At 37.9% G+C, this 23783-nt stretch overlaps 1 protein-coding gene and 1 non-coding gene across 2 annotated transcripts in view; one reads left to right on the top strand and one right to left on the bottom strand.

The window, feature by feature from the left end:
* Positions 1-1253: 1253 nt before the first annotated feature.
* On the bottom strand, positions 1254-1325 carry Trnaq-cug (transfer RNA glutamine (anticodon CUG)). The gene has a single exon. It is a non-coding gene; the product is annotated as a tRNA-Gln (tRNA).
* A 288-nt stretch (positions 1326-1613) lies between these two features.
* The window catches only part of LOC140161084 (uncharacterized), a 52168-nt gene continuing 29998 nt past the window's right edge, over positions 1614-23783 (top strand). The window contains 4 exon segments of the mRNA XM_072184471.1: positions 1614-1868; positions 19483-19575; positions 20827-20937; positions 21773-21931. Coding sequence (XP_072040572.1) covers positions 1704-1868; positions 19483-19575; positions 20827-20937; positions 21773-21931 — 528 coding nt within the window. The 5' untranslated portion in view covers positions 1614-1703.

The following is a 23783-nucleotide window of genomic DNA, read 5'->3' as shown; positions in this document are numbered from 1 at the left end:
AAAGCCCAAGAAATCTTGGGAGATGACTGTAAAGATCAGATGTGAAAATCTATCAATTGGTCAAGTTAAGTTAAGCCTATCGCGGGTTAGACTTATACATAATTTTTTTTCAAATGTTTTTCATCGGGTTTCTTCTTCTTTTTTCTTTCTTTCTTTTCTTTTTTTTTCTTTTTCTTAAGTTTTCTTTTGTTTTGTTTGTTTGTAAACAAAACAACAACAAAACTTGAATTGCGTGTCCTCGCTCGACTAAACATAAATTTGGGAAATTAATAAAGACAATTTTTCAAAACATTTTACTTTCTGGGTGGGCCTAATAATCCCGAAACATTTCAGTTCTTCACACTTCTAAACTGTTTTAAAACATACTAGCATGAAATTTCCAATTATGTTTTAAAACATGAATGAAGTTGATAAAATAGCGAAATATACTTTTAATTATGCCATTGGCCTACATGTTTGGTTTGGCCTGAGACCATGGTGAGGGGATTTTGATCATAGTTTTTGTCGAACTAAACAAGTGCAGACTATAAAATAAAAGACCTGTAAATTAAATGAACATTTTAGCCTCCCCAAAGATCAGAAACAATTGCCGAGGAAGACATTTTCAGCTGGTCCCATGGTGTAATGGTTAGTTCGACAAAAACTATGATCAAAATCCCCTCACCATGGTCTCAGGGTTTGGCTATGGTAAAAAAAAACCCCAAAAAACAAAACAAAAACACATGTGATCTTATTTACATTAGGCCGTATAAAATTAATGTTTTGGTTCTCGTCCAGAGGATTTTCATGAATTGATGAGGGAGGGAGGTGGTTTTTTTTTTTTTTTTTTTTTCCAATGTAAAATTAGCATTGTTAGTAGTTTTTGGTTTTTTCTAACAGTGCTCGAGGAAACGATGAGGCCCTTTTTTTTTTTTTCAAATGTGAGATTCTGAGGATAAACCCCTAGAGTACCACAAAAGACTTGGAAGTGATGCTTGTTCTCTAATAAACTTATTTATATGTATGAAGATTTCATAAATCATTCCAAAGTCTAAAAAATTGAAAAATCTAAAAAAAAAAAAAATCTGACAAATCCCAGAAATTGAGGAGGGAGGGACGAGAACCAAAATATTAATTTTACACGGCCTTAATCCGATCGAGATGCTGGGACAAGCAAACATTTCACGCCTTTTTTCAGGAAATCTTAATTAATTCAAAACAGAAAACACAAGAAAATTTGAAGAAAATCTTAATTTTAACAAAGAAAACAATTCAGGTCCCACCGAGATTCGAACTCGGATCGCGAGATTCAGAGTCTCGAGTGCTAACCATTACACCATGGGACCAGCTGAAAATGTCTTCCTCGGCAATTGTTTCTGATCTTTGGGGAGGCTAAAATGTTCATTTAATTTACAGGTCTTTTATTTTATAGTCTGCACTTGTTTAGTTCGACAAAACTATGATCAAAATCCCTCACCTATCCCCCACCCTAGATCAACTCTGAAGTTAAGTTCATGAACGTGTCACAGTTCCCTATGTAAAGCCTGTGAAAGTTTATACTCGGAAAATCGAATTCCGCGCCGTTGCTAATGATAGGCCGAAATGATTCTGCGCATGCGCAATTTACCATAACATGACATGGCGGCGACCATACGAACTTGGAGATGATATCGGCAAAATATGCCTAAATCTTCACAAATTCTCATGGATTTACTATAATAACTATGGCGGAACGTAGGAGGATTATACCTGCTTCAGTTGGACCACTTTTCCAACCAAAAGAGGAGAAATCATGGGAGCCAGCAGTGCGATTTGAGTTGACCCTCGACGAGCCCAATGATACCAAATGTAGTGAATATTCTTACCGAGAGCTGTACAAAAATGCTGTGGTAAGTTACCATTTCGCTGTTTATTCTATGACAAAAACTATACTACAGTAAAACAACGTGTGTTCTATGTATTTATTAACTTTTCCTCCACTATATTGACGATTTTAATACTTAAAATTATGTTCAAAGTTACCACAGTTTTGTTGTACATGTCTTATATTTTTGTTGTCGGTCTTGTATTGCATTCAACGTGTAATGTCTATGTGGTTTTCAACCCCCTGTCTTTTGTTGTAAAGGTTTCCTATACCCCAACTAGCTTTACACCCAGAATAAAATACCATACAGAACTACTACTAGAAGACAAATTAAAGCAAACCGTCCGCCATCTTTGCTTTCCTGTCCGATTTTCGAGCTATTTTTTGCAGCCCGGGCGGTGTCTGAACATTGCAATGCTAGTGCACATGTTGGGAAGAAAGTCTATGCGATTTTATATATTACGCGAGCTACGATCAACTCCACAACATAACGCGTCTCCACCATCCCAGGGAAACTAGGTACGAAATGAGAAAAACCATAAAGAGGGGACAAGTTGTTTCATAAAAATTAGTACGTGACAGAAATGCACTGAAAAACGTTGAAAAATATACCGCTTTCATGTTTGATGACTCTCAAATTATGTATACAGACATGCGACCAAAATTGATTGACACGAGCAAAGCATCGGCAATTGACAAGGGTCACACGGGGTAAACAAGCCATGTGTTTCGCGGTACACGCTGAGCATTAATGGGGGGTTGCTAGAAAAAGAGTAATTTTTGTGATTTTTCTATGTTTTGAAAAGATAAAAAGCTATGTTGTCGACAGAAAGGAAAAGCAGAGGCCTTCATGGTTGACATTGAGCTAATTTGCATATCGGTGTCCCCGAGCAACGTGTGGAATTATTTTTAATGTAATTCGCATGGTGTACTAAATGCTGTACACACGATCGGGCGGGGTATATATTGAAAGTGAATCGATATATTTAGAAATCGCGGGTAAAAAAGGACTGGAGTGGGTTTGTTTGGGACGAAATGGGATTGATCATTGTTGCAGGATAAATTTAAGGAGATTTTAGGAAAAGGACAACTAAACTGGCTGCCATATTGGAAAATAAGAATGAGATGATGTGTAGATTTGCACGTACAAAAGCCTATAAAAGCAAGACCGTGTTGTAAAAGTGACATCAAACCTTTGAGGTTGAGACGAAAGCCCTAATTTGCATAGGAAAGTGTTATTGCGATCATGCTAGATTAGTTTTTGAGTTAATTTCTTGATATTCTGCTATGTTTTAATATGTATGATTTTTGGGAACCATGTGATATCTTTATTTTATAGACAAAGGGCATGGGAAGGTTGGGTCGATAAATCAATAATCTATAGATATATCGTTTGACATGCTATATCAAAAGTTGCATAAATCCAGAATTTGCATGTCTTCAGGAAAATCTGTATGTTTGTAAATGGAAGTGAATGTAGTGGAATGGTTAAATATGCAAAATAAGAGTATTTTGGGGTTTATCGGGATAAAAAAACACTAGAACTATTTAAATTAAAGTAATGTCAATTAAAGCTATGTATGTAGCATTTACATTATTAATATGTGTTGATTGTTATAAAATGAAGGTGCAAGGTATATTATGTAATTGCTGAAGGGCTTTCGTTTGGAAAATGTCATATATTGGGGTTTATGAGTTAATTGATGCATTTGAAAGATAATGTTATCAATATTAACCGTGAATTGACCTTGAGACGGATTGTTGTACACATGCGTGCGTGCGAGTGTCTGGTTGGTGGACTGTAGTAGTATGGTTGATTGAGTAGGATTCATTGCACTGTGTGTGAATGGGGTAGTGCGATAATCACACGCATACGGATTGCGTGCAGGTATAATAGGCTTTGCGTTTACCTGTGCGTGTGTGGAGGGGGATAATTGGACACTGAATTTGCATATAAGTGACGTTGATATGGGTCCGGATTTTGGGTCGCTTTGGGGAAAACGGTGAGTGGATAAAAATATAATGCGGTGGACTGTGTAGCTGTGTGTATGGCTTGAGCGCTGTGTTGTGTGTGCTATGCAGCGGGCCCGGGAAATTAAAGGTCGGTGGCTCTGCTGCAGAGTGGAATGTAGCTGTGTGCAGGGTTTGTGCTTTACTGTATTTCCCGTGCAGTAGTTTAACAGGCATGCAGGCGTATTAAAATTAAATAAAAATTTAAGTGAGGGTACGATTAAAATATAATATTTTATCTTGGTACAACATACATGAGAAATTGAGAAAAATATTTCTACTAGGGGTATCTAATTATTTGTAAAAAAAGTGTAATACAATTCAATATAAATATTGTGTTGTTTTTATTTTTTTAATTTAAAGAAAAAAACATGGTTTGCAAGACATCGACACTTCATGACTTCAACCAAACTTGGCTTCAACATATTTGTAATATAATTTATACATAGATTTTTTGCAAAAATTTATTTTGATTATTTTACTTAGTTATGCTTATTAATGGTACCCCCGTACTTACTTTTTTAGTTGAAGTTTATAAATCTATATTTTGCTTTTTATATTTTAATTGACTTTATTTGCAATACTTACAAATTTAAGGTACATGTATTTGTCTTTCTTTCTTTCTTTCTTTCTTTTTTCTTTCTCATGTTCTTTCTTTTCTTTTCTTTACTTTCTTTCTTTCTTTCATTCTTTAGCCTTATAAATTTGATTTCAACTATATACTACATGTATATATATTTCTGTTCATCGTATTCTCTTTAACCTTTTTCTTTCTTTTAATTTCTTTCTTTCTCTCTTTCTTCGGACTTTGATTTCTTCTGATTTGATTGATTGATCTCCCCATTTTTGTTGTCCTTTCTGCTTTCTTTCAATCATATTAATTAATTTGGGTTTTTTTCTTTAGTTTTTAATAGTTAGGCTATCTTTTTTTTTCTCATTTTTTACATTTTATTCAAATATTGATTTTCTCAATTTGTTTAATATAGGCCTTTATATTTTATTTCTGTATTCAATGTTCTTTGTTCTTCTTTATTTCTTAAAATATTAATATTAAACATTTTTTTTTTAAAAAAAATAAAATAAAAATAAAAATAAAGGCCCTTGCCGATTTTTGGAGGTTTAGGAATTTAGGGGTACTATAAGGGTAATTTTCGTAATTTTTGATGTTTAGGGTTGTAATTTCAACTAGTCTTTGAAAAAAAAGGTTGTTTGCTTGTCCTGCACCAACCGACCCTAAGGCCCCTAACAGTCAATTTTGAGTTTCCCGTCACATAATTTCTGAAAACAAGTGAGGTAACTTTTTCATTGTTCATTATTTTTCTGCCTTTCATTTATGACCAACACGCATGTAAAATGTGTTGTTATTTGCCGCTCAGTCACTTGAAGATGGATGTTTAGCCCAAATGAGATTCAAAAGTATATTAAAAAGAGTCTGCAAGGTTGACAGCAAAATGCATGTTTTGATTTTGATTTTTCCACAAAAAATAACGGGATATGCATAATTTTTTTTGCAAATATAACCAGTTTTTATCTGTATTTTTTGGAAAATCACAATAATAAATTCAAGTGAGGGTCAGAAAATGAAGTGAGGGCGGGTGACGGGAAACTCAAAATCGACTTTCCTTGGCCTAATCTGGAAAATCTGGAAAAAATGTTGTTTTTGTTTTACTGTACAAATGAATAGGCCTACCGACCCTAATTTTGGAAATTTCAGAATTTTTTTTTTTTTTCTTTCAACATTTTTGATATCCTGATTTTTTTTTTCAAATTCCTACACACTTCTAAACTGTTTTAAAAACATGAATAAAGTGGTATACAGTGGAGAAATATCCCAATTCACAACTATTTGGGCTATTTATTAAACTAATTAAAGCCATATTATAACATTTTTAAATTCTGTTTTTTATTAAAGCCATATTTGATATTATAACATTTTTAAATTCTGTTTTTTACAGGATTGTAATTACTCGGGGAGCTACATGTAGGACCACTTTCTGTGCACCCCCCACAGCTCCAAACCAAACCAATTTTTTAGGTTCCTAAGTCTACGATGACCCTTGTTACGTTCTTGCCGGCGATCCTCATAATAAAACTATGAAATGTTATAGTTTTTCTCTTAGACATCAAAAATCACACAATTCAGCGAAGATTTACAATAATTCTTACAGTCCTTTATTCATGTCTCCATCCTCCCTCTCCTCTTCCCGAATTCCATAGTTTTACGACATCACGGTCGGACATTATTGAAGAGGCGTGTTTTTTTTTTTTTTTTACTTTTCCGTCACATTCAAAAGTGAATTCCAATAATAAAATACATATTCGCGCAATCATGGCGCTACGCAAATCTCATGGACATAGCGCGCCGCACCGCTGTAGGCCTACTAGTTTGAGCGCATTGCAATTAATCACGCACATTACTACATGACAACCCTAAAACATAATCAGGATGTTCCCAAAAATATAAACTGGCCCCAAGGGGGGTAAAAGGTCATCGAACTTTGCATAGGGTCAAAATTTCAAAGTTGCTCAAATTGTGTTGAAAACCATTCCAATGTATTCCCCTACAAGGATTCAGAAAATGTATAGTTTGTACCGTTCTTGAGTTATAACAAAAAAGGTCAAAGGTCACGTTTTTTGCCTCTATGAAATTCGAAAACATCAAAATGCTCGATTTTGCCAAAGAGTGTCAAAATGTTCGTTTTGATGAATCAAATCAAATAAGGATAGATTGCACCATCTTGGATGTTTCTTTACCTAGGTAACACAGCAAAATAGGTCAAGGTCATAGGCCTCAATGGTAGGGCCTACTTGACCTATTTTGCAGTGTTACCTAGGTAACAAAGCATCCAAGATATTACAATCCTATCCTTATTTGATTTGTTTAACCAAAACGAACAATTTGACACCTCTTTTGGCAAAATTGGAGCACTTTGTTGTTTTCGACCCCTATAGAGGCAAAAACGTGACCTTTGACCTTTTTGGTTATAACTCAAGAACAATACGGGTCAAAATACATTGGAATGGTTTTTAACACAATTTGAGCAAGTTTAAAATTTTGACCCTATGCAACGCTTTGATGACCTTTTACCCCTTGAGGCCAGTTTATATTTTTGGGAACATCCGGATTATGTTTTAGGATCATCTCAGGAACCTAAAAAAGTTGGTTTGGTTTGGTCCTGTGGGGGGTGCACAGAAAGTGGTCCTAGCTCCCCGAGTAGTCAATAAAGATATTCTGCAAAAATCAAGACTTTAGGTGCTGTAGTTTTGTCAAAATCCGAGATTTTGAATAAAACGATGGACCCTCGTTTTATTAATTTATACGATGGAAATATTAGTCGAATACATATTTTATATATAAATGCACAGTACGTATACACCCGAGGATCGTACCATATTACAACTGCGGGAGTAACATGCATGGGCTCTAGTAGTAAATTCCAATTTTCTATGCTTTACCTCACTTGTTCGGCTCAAAATTAAAAGGGGACATATCTGACAGTAAAAGCTAACATTTTATGGAAAATAAATACTAATCTATTTTTACAGAAATGTTATAATATGGCTTTAAAGGACTTTAAACAAAAATATTTTTAGAAAAAATCCCAACCCACCGACCCAATTCTGAAAAAGTTGTAGTAAGCAAACTATTTTTTTTTGGTCTTAAGGGTCATAAAGGAGAAATAGATGGTTCTGGAGATGGTACTCAGGTAGGTTACAGCCCGCTAGTCCGAAGGCCCGCCAGTCCGAAGGTTCGCTAGTCCGAAGGTTCGCTAGTCCGAAGGTTCGCTAGTCCGAAGGTTCTCTATTCCGAATTCTAAATAAGGTCCGCTAGTCCGAATTTTTAACAAGGTTCGCTAGTTCGAATTTTAAATAAGGCTCGCTAGTCCGAATTCATATAAGGTTCGCTAGTCCGAATTTAAAATCATGTCCGCTAATTCGAATTTGATTTAGGGTTCGCTAGTCCGAATTTGATTTAGGGTTCGCTAGTCCGAATTATAAATAAGAAAGAAAGAAAGAAGGAAAGAAAGAAAGAAAGAAAAAAAATAAAGGAAGAAGGATTTATAGATAAAGTAATCAATGAAGAAATAAAATAAATAGAAACGTTTGTATTTTAGACATTCATAATAGGCCTAGCTCTCGTTGTTGTTTTGAATTATATCTATTACTATTGAGGCGATGGTGTATATTTGATTGCAATTTCATTCATTCTGCAAAACCTACATCAGTAATTTTTAAAAGGAATAAATATTCAAATACTTTAGAAAAACAGTATCTATACCATGTATACTTTTTGTGTCTTTAGAACATAAATATACAGTTTTCATCGATTTGGAAACTTATTGGGTTACTTGCATTGTTTCCTTTCTGAAAATGTATACATTTTTATGTACTTGCCATCATTACTTTTAAAGAAACAATGCAAAACATGAACAATGTTGTGAACCTGTGTGCACCTACTCAGGTAACACGCTATGTAGGGGCAAACTTGCTTTGCTCCCCTGGTTAGCAGAAGCTTGGTACTAAATAATACAATCTTCGATGACTCGGAACCAACAACAAAAAGTGACACAAATCATCACAAATCCAAGGATACACTTTAGCTGAAACGTATCTTGATGATGTTTATTATCTTCACTTGCTATTCTTCTTCTTGTTCTTGTCACAAATACTAATTATGTTGGTTTAGGTAAAGATTAATTGTGTCTTTACCGAGAGCTTCTACACTACAATACTTCAAAATACAAAATGACAGCCTCCAGTGCCAAATTCGGCACCAAATTACATGTGATTGATGGGCTGCAGGCTATGTTTAGCTTGAATACTTCAAGGGCGCTCATCACATAAACAAACATGCCATAGGAATGCAATGATTAAGGATGCACAACACTTAAACAAACTTTGATTTTGGTAAATGGCATCAACATTCCGGCGCCTAATTGTCTGCTACCAGCAACAATTACTTCTTAAAACATAGTTTTGGTGTGCCATTTACTGACAAAACTGAACCTTTTACAAGAGGTGCCTTTGTGACCCCTTAAACTTCAAAACATCAAACTTGACTGATTTTGAAACATGAATAAAGTTTATGAAATCAAAAACCTTTATCTGATTCACTTGTGTGATAAAAAACTTGTATCAATGCTATGATTCAAACAAAAAAACATTTCAAAAATTTCAAGTGATTTGATCCAAAAGAAAAAATAAACTGAGTTTTGGACATTTCAAAGTGATTTTAACTTCACATGAAAGAATTATTTAGCTTCATTTTACAAGATAGATGATGCTGCACTCAAGAGATAACTGCCCATGCCAACCAAAATTACTTGAAACAAAACCAAACAAAAGCCCACACAACAGGCAAATTTTGGTGAGATTGGAAAAGCCAACTGAATACATGGGAGATACTATTCAAGTGCAACATGATCACAACATATCAACATGAACACAACAATGTTTAGTTTGTAAACTAGAAATGCAGTCTGTTGCTGTCCTTTAGATGAAAGTACATAACTCCTTGCATGCGAATATCTTGTTTGGTACACCTTGTAAATGAGAATACAACTTGATATAATATGACTGCCTGTGCACAACCATAGCAGCCATGAGAAAAACACAACTTGATATAATATGACTGCCTGTGCACAACCATAGCAGCCATGGCCCAAATTTGCAAATTCAGTCAATCCAGGTTATAGTCAAAACACCAGATGCTGATAGGATGCATTTACTTGCAAAGTACATGTAGATAGGAATACACAATTACAAACTTGAGTGAAATTATTTCAGACCTCGATCATGCATACCCTTTGATAAATAGCAGAGCAATAATTTCAAGAGAAATCAAATTTGAGCATAACGAGATTCCAAAATACACGCAGAGAACATTACTTTCAAAATGTGTATCCCAAATATGGTTTACATGATATACTGTACACATCCACAAATTGTGCACACATTTTCAGCAGTAGAATACAATGCAGAATTTTGCAAATTAAAACTCCATGGGCCTGTGGTGTACCAAACTTTAAACAAACTTGCTAATGATGCACACTGGTTCCATCGGTACAAATTGCATGCATAGGATTCTTCTTTACAAAATCAAATTCACAGATGTGGTGATGTAGGTGTAAAACATGTTCATTCTTGATCTTGACGATGAGTTGTATACGAATCTGGCAACTTCACACTAAACGCAGACACGCCGCTGTAGAGACGAATCACCAGTCTTCACATCTGTAGTACAGGTAGGTTCATCCGTCATCACATCTGGTAGATCTCATGATGAATTTGACAGTTTGCATCAGTTGTTCCAAAGTGAAAGCAAGGTGTCAGCTTGCCTTTCATGGCAATTTAACGTAAACTGATGTTTAGTCTTATTTTATATATCAGCTGATCCGTAGCTTAGCCTCCAGACTAAGTGGCAATTTAGCTTAGCTGATACCTTTTGGTTATAACGGTTTCAGTGACTTGTTGTTATAACACTATTAGTTCTTTAGTTCTTTACAAGTCCAGGCGTTTCACTGGTTTCAATGTTCGTCTTGGTCTTGCTTCTGGAGTACCTGACACTGATACAGTTTCATTGTTGGTAGCACTGGACGTAGTTTTAGGCTTGGTACTTGGGTTACCAAGTGCTGGTACTGGTGGATGAGCTGAAGTAGAATCTTTCTTCACTCCTATATCTTGATCTGGGACATCTGATTCCAACAGCAAACACAGTTTATCAATGGGTCTGGTGAGAATGCTTGTCCTAGTTTTCACTCGCACACGCCGAACCAGTCCATCACTTGCTGGGAGAGTTTCAATCACCCTTCCTAGCGTGCCAGACGTTTCTGGGTGTAGATTCATTTACAACCATGACGACATCTCCCACCTTGGCATTTCGCTGTGGGTGAATCCACTTTTGTCTTTGTTGTAACTGAGGAAGGTATTCTTTGATCCATCTGCGCCAAAACAGGTCTGCCAGATACTGGACTTGCCTCCACCGACGCTTGGCATACTGACTCAGCTTTCCTGCAGCGGCTGGTGGTAAGATCATGTCACTCTTTAGTTGAAGAAGGTGATTTGGTGTAAGTGGCTCTAAATCAGATACTTCTCCAGGAACATTGGTGAGTGGTCGGCTGTTAACTATGGCTTCTATCTCACACAGTAATGTATGAAGAGAGTCATCTGTTAGTATTTGTTCCTTTATAACAGAGCACATCACTTTCCTGATTGTCCGTGATTTGACGCTCCCAGATGCCTCCATGGTGACTTCCTGCTGGTGGATTAAAGGTCCACTCAATCTCTCTTTGCAGAAGGTAGTCATGGATTCTGTCTTGATTCCAAGCTGCAATTTCTCGGCGTAACTCTCTTTCTGCCCCTATCAAATTGGTGCCATTGTCAGAGCGGATCTGTTTCACTTGGCCTCTTCTGGACACGTAATCGTCAGTATGACATTTACGCAGGCATCGGTATCCAAAGACGCTGCCATTTCAATGTGTATGGCTTTGGATGCAAGGCAGACGAACACTACACCATATCGCTTGACTATACTACGGCCTTGTTTAACTTCTAGTGGACCGAAATAGTCCATTCCGACTCTTGAAAATGGTGGCTCTCCTGGAGTGACTCTGTCTTTGGGAAGATCACTCATCATCTGCTGTTGTACTTTTGCATTCCTCTTTATGCAGGTGATGCAACTGTTGATAACCTTTCTAGCTGCTGCATTGGCATTTGTTATCCAGTACTTCTTGTGCAGATGAGCCAACATGTGGTTTCTGCCCCCCATGTCCAGTTGCTTCATGGACGCCATGTAAAATCAACTTTGCAATGTGGGACTTCTTTGGTATGATTGATGGAAATTTTGTCTTTTCAGGTAGAGCTGACTTAGCCAGTCGACCACCTACTCTGATTACTCCATCTTCTATAAATGGATTAAGTCTGTAGAGAGGACTTGCTTTCTTAATCTTGCTAACTTGTCGCAAGTCGTCTTCTGGCTGACTGTCATTACTTCTCAATTGCAGCTCTTTTAGTGTCATAATTTCTTCTGGATATGCCTTGGTTTGGACATATACTATCACAGCTCTTTCTGCTTCTTGCATGTCAGCAACATTAAGCAAATCTGTAATGTTGCCATGCTCTTCATTCTCATCATTCTTTCTACCATCATCATCTCCATTATCAACTCTATCATCATCTCTATCATGACAGATCTTACGGAGATATTTCTTGACTCTGAGGATCCATGCAACACAACGACAAAGTTGATACCATGAGGAGAATCGTGTAAGTAGTTTCTCCATTGTATCTGTTGCTTCTTCTGTCAACGCTGTGTTGACTACTAATTTCTTTTTAACTTCTGGATCATCAGCTAGCTCTTCAGTGCTGTTTCCAATGGTAGTCTTCGGCCACTGGTTTTCTGCTTTGTGTAAGAAGTCTGGACCATCAGTCCACCTTCTATTCTTGAGGAAGCAATCAACGGCTAAGCCCCTTGAGCAGTCGCCTGCAGGGTTTGAGCTGGTTCCTACATACTTCCATTGGTGTGGCTGGGAGCCATCTCTAATCAGTGCGACTCGATTAGCCACAAAGGTGTGGAATCTGGCGGTGTCATTGTTAATATACTTGATCACGGTCTGACTATCAGTCCAGAAGTATGTGCTTTCGACCTTCAACTGTAGTTCCTTTTGCAACATGTTGTTGACCTTTACTGCCATTGCAGCTGCAGTTAACTCTAGGCGAGGTATAGTTATGATCTTCAAAGGAGCAACTCTTGCCTTGGCTGTCAGGAGAGTAAGATGCACTTGACCACTCTCGTTAATCTAATCGTAAGTAACTCACTGAACCATACCCCTTCTGACTTGCATCACAGAAGTGGTGCATCTGAACTTCACTTTCTTCAAAGTCCTTGGGCTTGAAACATCTTTCGATGGTGAAATCTGACAATTTCGGTACTTCATCAAGCCATCTTTCCCAACGGGTCAGAAGCTCACTAGGAATAGACTCATCCCAACCAAGCTGCAGCTTGCTTAAGTTCTGCAGTATTTGTTTTGCTGGCAGGATTGCTGGAGCAACAAATCCTAGCGGGTCATAGATGGAGCGTACAGTTGCTAGGATGCCTCTTCTGGTAGGAGGTCTCTCTTTTACTTTAATATGGAAGCCGAACCTGTCGGTTTGTGGTGACCATAGCAACCCCAGCACCTTTTCTGATGGTAATTCTTCATTCTTCAAATCTAGTGTCTTTGTAGTCTCAGCTCTATTGTCTTCAGGGACTGACTGCAACACTTCTCTTGAGTTACTCAACCACTTTGTCAACTTGAAGCCACCATCCTTACACAAGCTGGTGAGATCACTGACGAGTTGAATAGCTTTGCTTTCACTTTCGATAGATTTGAGGTAGTCATCGACATAGAAGTTGGACAGCACTGTGTTGCATACTTCTTCGCTGTATTTCTCCTTACCATCATCAGCGGTCTTTCTCAGTGCGAAATTTGCACATGAAGGTGACGGTTACGCCGAACAAGTGCACATTCATCCTATATTCCTTCAGAGGCAGACTCAGGTCACCGTGAGGGCCACCATAGAAATCTTACTAAGTCTCTGTCTGGTTCTGGTACACGCACTTGATGGTACATTGCTTTTATGTCTGCTACAACTCCAACAGGGTGCTCTCTAAACCTCGTCAACACACCTACCAAGTTGCTTGTCAAGTCGGGTCCTTTTAGTAATTGTGAGTTTAAAGACTGGCCCATGTACTTCACGCCGCACAATCAAATACAACTCGTAGCTTGCCCTTGGTGGGGTGAAACACCCCATGGTGGGGGACATACCACACCTTGCCATCCTTTCTATTGCATGCATCTTTGGGCACTTCTTCTGCATAATCATTTTTAAACATATCATTCATGAATGCAGTGTATTGGTCGTTGAAAACCGAGTCCCTTTCTAACTTCCTCTTCAGATGGCATGCCCGCTGTTCGGCTTGATGTATATTGTTCGGCAATTTCATGTCATCATCTTTGAGCGGAAACCTACTTGGTAGTGCCCATCTACATACTTGATTGATACTTCTACTCTGTTTAGGAATTGTCCTTCACTCACGCTTCTCTCTGGTTTATCATCAATGATTCGCTCATTGAACTCAGCGTTGTAGAGTTTCTCTAATTGCTGGTCAATAGTGTCATGTGCCTTAATTCTGTGGATGACTGATGTCCTTTTGTGTTCTTTATTTTTGACACCATACACTGTCCATCCGAAGTCTAGTTTGGCAGGTATAAAGGTCCTTCACCTTGGCTATTTACTACATGTATTGGCTCAAATGCTTTAGGCACATTATTTCCTATGAGGAGACCAATATGGCATTGAGATTCATCATTTAATCTTCCTAGCTTAACTTCTTCCATATAAGGAATTGCATCAATATCATCCTGGTTGATGATGTCAGCCAAGTCACCAGGGATCTTATCTTGTGTATATGCCTTTGGAAGAGAGATGATATTATTTCTGTTCATGTCAGAAACTTCTAAATCTTGGATGATTTCACTGTCTACTATGATATCATCTGTTATGGTTTCAATTTCCAATTTGGTTTTCTTGCCTTTAACATGCAGTTCCTTTTGCAGCCTTTCAGAACAGAATACAGCATCACTGCCGTTGTCAAGATAGGCGTAAGTTTCTACAGACATTCTGGAAACTCTTGAGTAGACTATGACTGGTATTATTGTGGGATATGATTCACTAGATTTAACTCCGGCGCCTGTAAGCCCACATGTCTGATTGGCAACTTCACCAGACTTCTTTGTCTCTTCCTGTTTCACATGCAGCACTGTTGGATGGCGCTTTTACATGTCTTGCAGGTAAGCTTGTATTTGCAGATTTTACTGTAATGTGTTGCTTTCTTTAGGCAGCCAAAACAAACTCCCAACTCTCTTAGATACTGCAACCGGTCACTTATAGGCTTTTCCTTCAATTTGTTACACATTTCCAAAGTGTGATCTTTACCCTTGCAATATGTACACGGCTTGTCGGCTCCTGGGCTACTTGCGACACATTTGGCCTGGCTCCTGGACTATATGACATTACATTTGGTCTGGCTCCTGGACTATTTGATGTCACACTTGCCGACACAGCTTCTGTGTTTGTTGCTAGATTTCTTCTAGCTTTATAAGTCTGATAGTTTGGGTTTTTACCCTTTCTTCCTTCTTAGTACTATCTTCCTTCTCCGTCACACTTCTACCGCAGGCAGCATTAGTTGCGATTCTAGCCTGTTTTTCTAAGAAGGAGGTGAAGTCTTCAAATGTTACCACTTTGTTTCTTTCTTCTTCTACATAATCTACTTGTCTCCTCCATCTGTCTCTCATACTATATGGTAACTTCATCATCAACATTCTAATGTTTGCTGTACTTTGCAACTCATTAGTATAGCCCAGGCTGGTCATGGTATTTTTGCATTCTAACAAAAATAATGACAAATCTTGTAGCCCTGAACTATCACCTTTCACATTCGCCACTGCCTCATCTTCGCTAAGTAAGCCTCTGCAATCTTGTGCTTATTACCATATTTCCTTTCCAGCAACCTTTTTGCTTCCAGGTAACCAACCTCATCATCCATGTGAATACAACTTTTCACCAAACTGTTGGCTTCACCTCTTGTGTACTGTTCAAGATAGTACAGACGGTCTCTATTGCTTTTGCTCTTATTTTCGATTATGAATTCAAGGCTCGTATGAAAGTAACATACTGAAGCGGGTCTCCAGTAAATGTCTGTAATGTCCGCTTTGGTAGACTCGCTTGTTTATGTTGTTCCACCAGCAGCCTTGTTAAGTTGTCTTGGTTGCGTGCCAAATTTTCTATACTAGTATCTTTATCTTCTTCTTTCACTTCTGTTGTATGTTGCCGTGGCAACATGACTTGTTTTTTCTTCACATCAGGCTCTGGTGACGAAGTTACTCTATGACCATACTTTACTGATGAAGGCCCGTCATGTTCATACTGTTCACTGTACTGTTCTTGACCATACTGACGATACTGTTCATCAATATTTTCATATTTCGTGGCTGACAAATAATGTGGGGGTATTCTGTCCCCTGTACTTTCTGATTCCTCAGGTGCTGCTGCAGGAAACAAGACTTCACTTTGTGGTGGAAAATTGACTTGCATAGTTTTACTGGTTGTTAACATGCTTCTAGGTTGAACTTGTTGACCTAAATCAGCATGTACTTTACCATCAGTAGTCATACCCACTGCTGGCTGGTCTTTAGCAAATCCCGAATCCATGTGAGTGTATTTTGGTCTTGCCCCTGGATTTAGTCCTACAGCACCAATTGTATCTTGTTTAGCTAGGAACTTGCCATCAATTTCTTGACCTTCTCTAGTGTTGTGGTTCAACCACTGCCTCACTGATGTGTTTGTATCTGGTTGAGCTTCTGTGAGGTCATCAAGCACCGATTTTGGTCTACTTCTTAAGCTCTGGGATTTATGTTCATAATCCTCCAATACATCTATTTTAGCTTGCTCTATGTTTATTTCGGGTCTTCATTTCCAACCACTCTCTTTGTTGTTGCAAGTCCCTTGCCCTGGCTTGCATTTCTTGTTCCAAGTCTCTTGCCCTTGCTTGGATATTAAATTCCTCACTTTCTAAAGCTTGTTTTTCCTTCAATGCTTTGGCTCGACATTCTAGTTCAACCTTTCGAGTTGCAGCTTGCAATAATGCATATTCTGTACTTTTTGATAATGCATCACTTTTATAAGATCTTCTGCTTCTTAATTCGAACTGCTTTTTATGACTCGACATGATGTTTTCGATAGTACCAAACGAACTAATTAACTAAACGACGCCGATGCAAGCAACGGTTTAATACTTTTCTAAAGTGAACAACGGTTCACAAATTTATGTGAGAAACTATACGTAGGACCTGTGTAAGGTGTGCTTTGTGAGGCTACATGTGTCGAAACCTGAAATAAATGCGAATGTCAGTATACACGAAACTTCGCTTGAATGCAGGCCCTACGTTGCTTACCGACGGTGGGAGAAAGCTCGATGCACCCGTTTATTGTGTGCCGACAGGCGGGAGTAAGCTCTTTGCGTCCGTTTATTGATAACAAAATACCACAAAACTCTTTTTTAGGTAGAAGTCCTGTGTCAGTGTTGTATGATTCTATGAGTTAATCCTGCATGCACTAGCTGTGCAACTGCATGATTAGTCGTGTCCGTATTTGAGGCGTATATGCCGGCACTTTGCTCCTAAGCTTTCTTTTCATTGTCGTCACGTGTGGGGACGGGTGGGAGTAAACTTGTTACCCCTTTATTAGATATTTATTAAAAAATACCACAAAGCTATTTTTTCAGTAGTAGTCCCGTGTCAGTTTGTGCTTGTGTTGTCGTAAGCGACTCGTGGGAGTGTTAGAAATGTACATGCAGGCACTACTACTGATATCTTTATTTGATTTCTACGATTCGGATTCATAGGCCTTGATAACTTCTTTGAAGTTCTAATCTATAAGCTTCTACCAAGTGTGCATTTATCTACATGCACACTCATTAATATTTGCTATATTCAGTGACGTCTGACATGACTGGAGGCTGTGGTGACTGTCTGTGCCAATGCAATGTTTATGTTTACACTGCTGACACGACCTTAAGCTTTTAGCTATTTTAGGTAAGCTTACAAAACAGACGCTCAACTGAACCTTTATTTGGTAACTATTTACCAACTATAGCATCTTCTTACAGATAATTAATCTTTACAAATGTAGGGGCAAACTTGCTTTGCTCCCTGGTTAGCAGAAGCTTGGTACTAAATAATACAATCTTCGATGACTCGGAACCAACAACAAAAAGTGACACAAATCATCACAAATCCAAGGATACACTTTAGCTGAAACGTATCTTGATGATGTTTATTATCTTCACTTGCTATTCTTCTTCTTGTTCTTGTCACAAATACTAATTATGTTGGTTTAGGTAAAGATTAATTGTGTCTTTACCGAGAGCTTCTACACTACAATACTTCAAAATACAAAATGACAGCCTCCAGTGCCAAATTCGGCACCAAATTACATGTGATTGATGGGCTGCAGGCTATGTTTAGCTTGAATACTTCAAGGGCGCTCATCACATAAACAAACATGCCATAGGAATGCAATGATTAAGGATGCACAACACTTAAACAAACTTTGATTTTGGTAAATGGCATCAACACGCTATATTTGCTCAAACACCTCCAATACATTTTGAGACCGGTGTATGGTGGCGCTGATCAGGTTCTTTAAAGAAAATTCGGACTAGCGGACCTTATTTAGAATTCGGACTAGCGGGCCTTATTTATCATTCGGACTAGCGAACCTTATATAAAATTCGGACTAGCGGACCTTATTTAAGATTCGGACTAGAGCACCTTTTTTTGATTCGGATTAGCGAACCTGATTAACAATTCGGACTAGCGAACCTTTTAATAAATTCGGACTAGCGAATCTTCGGACTAGCGAACCTTCGGACTAGCGAACCTTCGGACTAGCGAACCTTTTTTTTTCGGATTAGCGAACCTTTTTGCGAATTCGGACTAGCGACCGTCACATACTCCATTGAAGTACGTGTTCGGACTAGCGAACCTTCGGACTAGCAAACCTTCGGACTAGCGGTCCTTCGGACTAGCGGGTACTCGCCCTCAGGTACAGTACACAAATAATAAACCAAAACAACAAAAATGTAGTTCTAGTGTATTCTCTTTATTATGTCTAGTACAATGTACTCATAAGTGAGAAAATTGTTAATGTTACTTACACAATACACATTACGCCATTAATTTAGGGGCCCATTTTAATGGCTTTTACGCCAAATGTCTAATATGTGACAAAATCTGGTCCATGGGGGCCAAAAGCGGCAAATTTGGAATTGAGATATAAAGGCAAAAATATGGAGTAAAAAACAATGATATAAATAAGAAAATAGACATCACAAAACTTTAGAACCAAGTATGCTAGACCTTTTTAAGTATACATGTACATGTATATAAGGTGATAGTTATAATAACTCAATTTTCAAAAATTCCTCATTTGGCCCCTGTGGACCAGATTTTGTCACATATAAAATTTGCTACCTCTGAATATGCCATTTAGTCTCGAATTTTGAGATGCTGTGATGGGGCTGTGACAAGCATGGGTACCACTTCCAAGAGTATGGGAGGGAACCCCAGGGAATAGCCTATATTTGTGCACTTTTTGAGGCTTTTCCTGCAAAGTCACTTCAGGCCACTGACATCCCTGTGATTTGACATTTATTTGTGATTTGAGGTACATGTTACCATAAATCCGGCAAAATATCTTTAGATATAAAAACGCATTTTGGTTTTCAGGCCACCTATATTACATTGTAGGTACTATGTAGGAAACAAACTTGAAACTTGTTTTTTTTATTATTATTATTACATGTATTTAGCCTTAAAAAGGTTTGATTTGTTATTATTTAAAATCATTTAAATTTATTTTTGTCATTCCTCTTATTATTTTTCTTGTTTCCTTTTGTTGAAATCTTTAATTTCTTTCTAATTTATATGTTCGTTTGTTTGTTTCTTTCTTTTTCTTCCATTTACTTAAAATTAGCTCTTTAACTTCATTTTTATGTGTTTACATTCTAAACTTCTTTTTTTTTTCAGGGAGAAACAGAGGCTGATAAAAGTTTCAATGATTTGGAAGAAGAAGACATCTCTGGGCTTGCTGCCTTTGCCAAACGATTTGAAGAAAAATATGTAAGCAGTTATGCCCACTGTCTAGTGGAGAAATTATTCTATAGATGAAAATATTGCACAAAAGGCGTTTGAAAATTTAAAAGGGTAGCCAAGATCAGTGAACTGTAGAAGCACTTTTACATAGGGCCCTCTAATTGAATTTAAGTTTTGATAGTAGGGCCTATAATTTGAATCCCCCATTTATCCCATCCGCACATACATTGTACACACCCACAACTAAACCAGAAACTGTGGACAAAACTCAACCTATTCGCTGTCGTAGTGCACGTTAGTAACCATTGGTTACTGATCCAAGCCTGGGCTCATACACCTGTTCCGAATTTTCATATGCCATAGGCTTTGTGTTGTGATCATTTCGATCAGTGGTTCGTAACATAGAAAGCGTGATCCAGTTGACCTGGCAACGGTCATATTGTAACGTGCACTACGACAGCGAATTGAGGATTCTTTTGATGTTTTTACTCTCCCAAGTACGGACCTAATCCTACAATGTGCATGAATCGGCAAATGCAGTCAGTCCATTGAATATATATATTTGTAAGGCATTTATGTACTGCGCACAAAAACTATCCGAACACTTTTAAACAACAGCAATATCTTAAAGACACTAAATCTATAATTTGCAAACTAAAGTACTTCGATATAGAATTTTGTTCTGTGTACTTTGATACCTTATTTAGCATGATGCGATTTTATTCTGCTAAGCTATACTCATTTGAATGACATTGAGTTTTAAAAGTGACAAATTTAGATCCTCCTTCAAGGCAATTTTTGCTACTTTTTGTAGCGGTACAGGTTCAATAAAGTCTAATGGATGAACTCCGCTGTGATCAATATCTGTGTGCTTTGATGGAAAAGTCAATGCAAATTTTTGTCACTTTTGAAAAGCTCTTCCGATTGCTATTTAATTTGAGAAAATAAAGTTGTATCATATCGAAAGAGTTATCAAAATATGCAGAACAAAATTCTCTATCTATCGACTACCATACAATACATGTACTTTATTTTGTAATTTAGTTTTGGCGTCATTAAGAAATGGCTTTTGTTTTGAGTGTTCAGATTCTTTATGTGTGCAGTATATTGGCACTGTAGCACAAACTGTACAGTTGGTGAACACAACTTTCATGTACCAGTATGCTGGAAGTCAGCTTCTGAGTGAAATAGGCTTAATAAAAAAAATGTACATATTTAAGCAATTCATCATGTTAAATGACAAATCATTCTGATCATCAATTTCTCCTCCCCACACAGGGTGCTGGTGACGTGGATGGTAAGAAGAAGAGGCGAGAGAAGCTCGATGACCTGATGGATGTAGGAATGGGTTACGATGAAACAGATCCATTTGTGGATAACTCAGAATGTGTAAGCAGTGTTATAGTATTCTACTCTCCCAAGTAAAAACACAGTACGGTACACAAAATAACAAATATCTAGCAGATACTCCGTTTTTTCATAGCGTAAGCTTTATAGAGGTTGTGCGTAAAATTATTGATTGGCTCCAAACAAAGGATTTGAACCGGTGTCCTTCACCGTAATCATGGCACAGTGCAGTCCATTCAATCAAATGTTGTCATCAACCTATCTGATCATAGTGCATTTATAATTATGTATGTGAAACTAACTCTCACGGTAGATTCCAATCATGCATTGTTGAATGCATTTGAGTAGTCCGCCGTATTTGGTATAATATGTCATATGCACAACCTCTATTGGACTGAGAGGAGTGGCATATAATACAGTGTGTATGTGCCATGGTGCTCCCTTCACAGGGTTAGAATTTTGTTGTGCACAATGCGAGAATCAAATTAAACTTGATTCTTGTCATAATTTGTGGGATTTATTTGATTCTCATCTAATCTTGGCTGAGTATCATATTTACAAGAATCAAATTCACACAGATTTGTTTGTCAATATTCCAATTCACAGATTCTCACCAAAATGATATAGTCCTGCGTTTCAGTTCGTGACGTATACGTGCGCGACGTCAAGTGCGTGCATTGGACCTTGTGCAACATAATATGCGCTGGACGGCTAGCAATACGGTACGCTTAATTTGTAAAAGGAAATCTGAATAACAGTTTAGCCCTGCCTTTTACTTCACTTTTCTACAATTTTGTTATATTCTTCTCACATGAACATGTTATAACTTCCTTCCATCTACTTATCACATAAGAATTGGTTTAATTTTTGTGTCCAGTACGATGAGCTGGTACCATCAGTTCTGACCACACAGCTGGGCGGTTTCTACATCAATCAGGGACAGCTTCATTTCAGGGAAATCTCAGGCTCTGAAGACGACGATGACTTCATACATGCTGCCAAAAGTAGGAAGAAGAAGACATTCAAAACACCCAAGGTAAATATTTAGACAATAGTATCTGTTTTCAGGTCATTGTGTGAAATTGAGGGTACATATTGGACCGAGGCCCAACACAAACCATGACAATTTCATGCAATGACCATAAAACAGATGGTGCAGAGTATTATTGTCATTCATTACCACCATTTTACAAATTTGTTTCATGAAAACGATAGAGTTGAGTGACTATCACTTTTTCCTAGTCGACTAGTCGGCAGCAAATAGTCACGACTACGACTATATAGTCTCGACGATCTGTGGTCAAAATTTTGGGTGCAATTGGAACCAGAGAAATACTAATACATGTACTTACGAAAAAAAAAGTTAAAAATTCTGAGATTTTTTTTCAAAACTGGATAAAGTTGTACATTTGAATTACTGTTGCATCTATTGAACAACCAGGGACATACTAAATTAACATACATTGCTAGCTGTTTAATAAAAGCAAAAGTAATTAAAATGTACAACTTATCCAGCTTTGAAAAAAATTCTCAGAATTTTAAACTTTTTTTTTTTAAAGTAGCAGTATTTATACCCGCATGCGAAGCATGAACGGGTATATTGCCATTCTATGGTTTCTTCTCCTTCTTCTCCTCCTCCATCAAACACATCATTCTGTCAAGGCTAGCGCTAAAACTACAAGGGCCACAGGGCCCATATGTGGCACACTTATGGGCCCTACCTCAGAGATTTATCCTTTGCCCATCTTGGCCCCAGAGGTCAAAGGTCACGGGCCCCAGGGGCCCAAATGTAAAAATACAAAGCATGCCGTTTCTCATCAAATAAAGCAGCCTTAGGGCCCTGAGTTGGTACAATGATAGCCCCAGGGGTACTCTATATACAAGTATACATAAGCCCCACATGTTATATATTATGGGCCCCAGGGCCCCAAATGTTAAAATAAAGGGCAACAGATTGACAAGGCTAGCTATAAAACTACAAGGGCACTAGAGCTCATATGTGGCACATGTATGGGCCCTAAGTTGAAAATTGCCTTTTGCCCATTTTGGCCCCAGATGTTTAATTAAGTCTAGGGGCCCCAGAGGCCCAAATGTTAAAACAAAGGGCCGGTCGTTTCTCAGCAAATAAAGGAGCTACAGGGTTCAGATTTGGTACACTAATAGGTCTTTAGCATTATATTGTTATATGTATATATGAGACCCCATGCGTTACATAATATGGGCCCCAGGGCCCCAAAAGCCAAAACATAGGGCCGGTCGTTATTCAATAAAGAAAGCAGCTACAATGTCCAGCTTGAGTCTGCTGATAGCACTTGAGAATTATATTTCAACATACGCACATGAGCCCCATAAGTCAAATATTATGGGCCCCGGCCCCCAAATGTTAAAGCAAAGGCCCGGCCGTTTTTCATCAAATAAAGCAACTTTAGAGCTCAGAGTTTGTACACAGATTACACCTGAGAATTATATTGTTATATGTACATATGAGCCCCATATGTCACACCATTGGCCCCAGGGCCCAAAAAACGCTAAAACATAGGGCCAGCCGTTACTCAGTAAATAAAGCAGCTACAGTGCCCAGCTTGAGTCTACTGATAGCAATTATACTTCAACATATGTACATGAGCCTCATAAGTCAAATATTATGGGCCCCAGGGGCCCAAATGTTAAAAAAGGGCTGTCCGTTTATCATCAAATAAAGTAGCTTCAGGGCTCAGAGTTTGTACACAGATTGCACCTGAGAATTATATTGTTAATAACACCCATCCCATCCCACCCAATACACGTAGGACTAAACAGATTCACAGACAATAGCGTAATTATAATACAGATAACATAAACGTTACGGCTGTTCCAGTTAAATTGCATACCCATTGGCTGCTCTATTT

Source organism: Amphiura filiformis, chromosome 9, assembly GCF_039555335.1.
Source record: "Amphiura filiformis chromosome 9, Afil_fr2py, whole genome shotgun sequence".
Taxonomy (NCBI): Eukaryota; Metazoa; Echinodermata; class Ophiuroidea; order Amphilepidida; family Amphiuridae; genus Amphiura; species Amphiura filiformis.
Note: the sequence above shows the minus strand (reverse complement) of the source record. Positions and strands in the feature narration are given on the sequence as shown.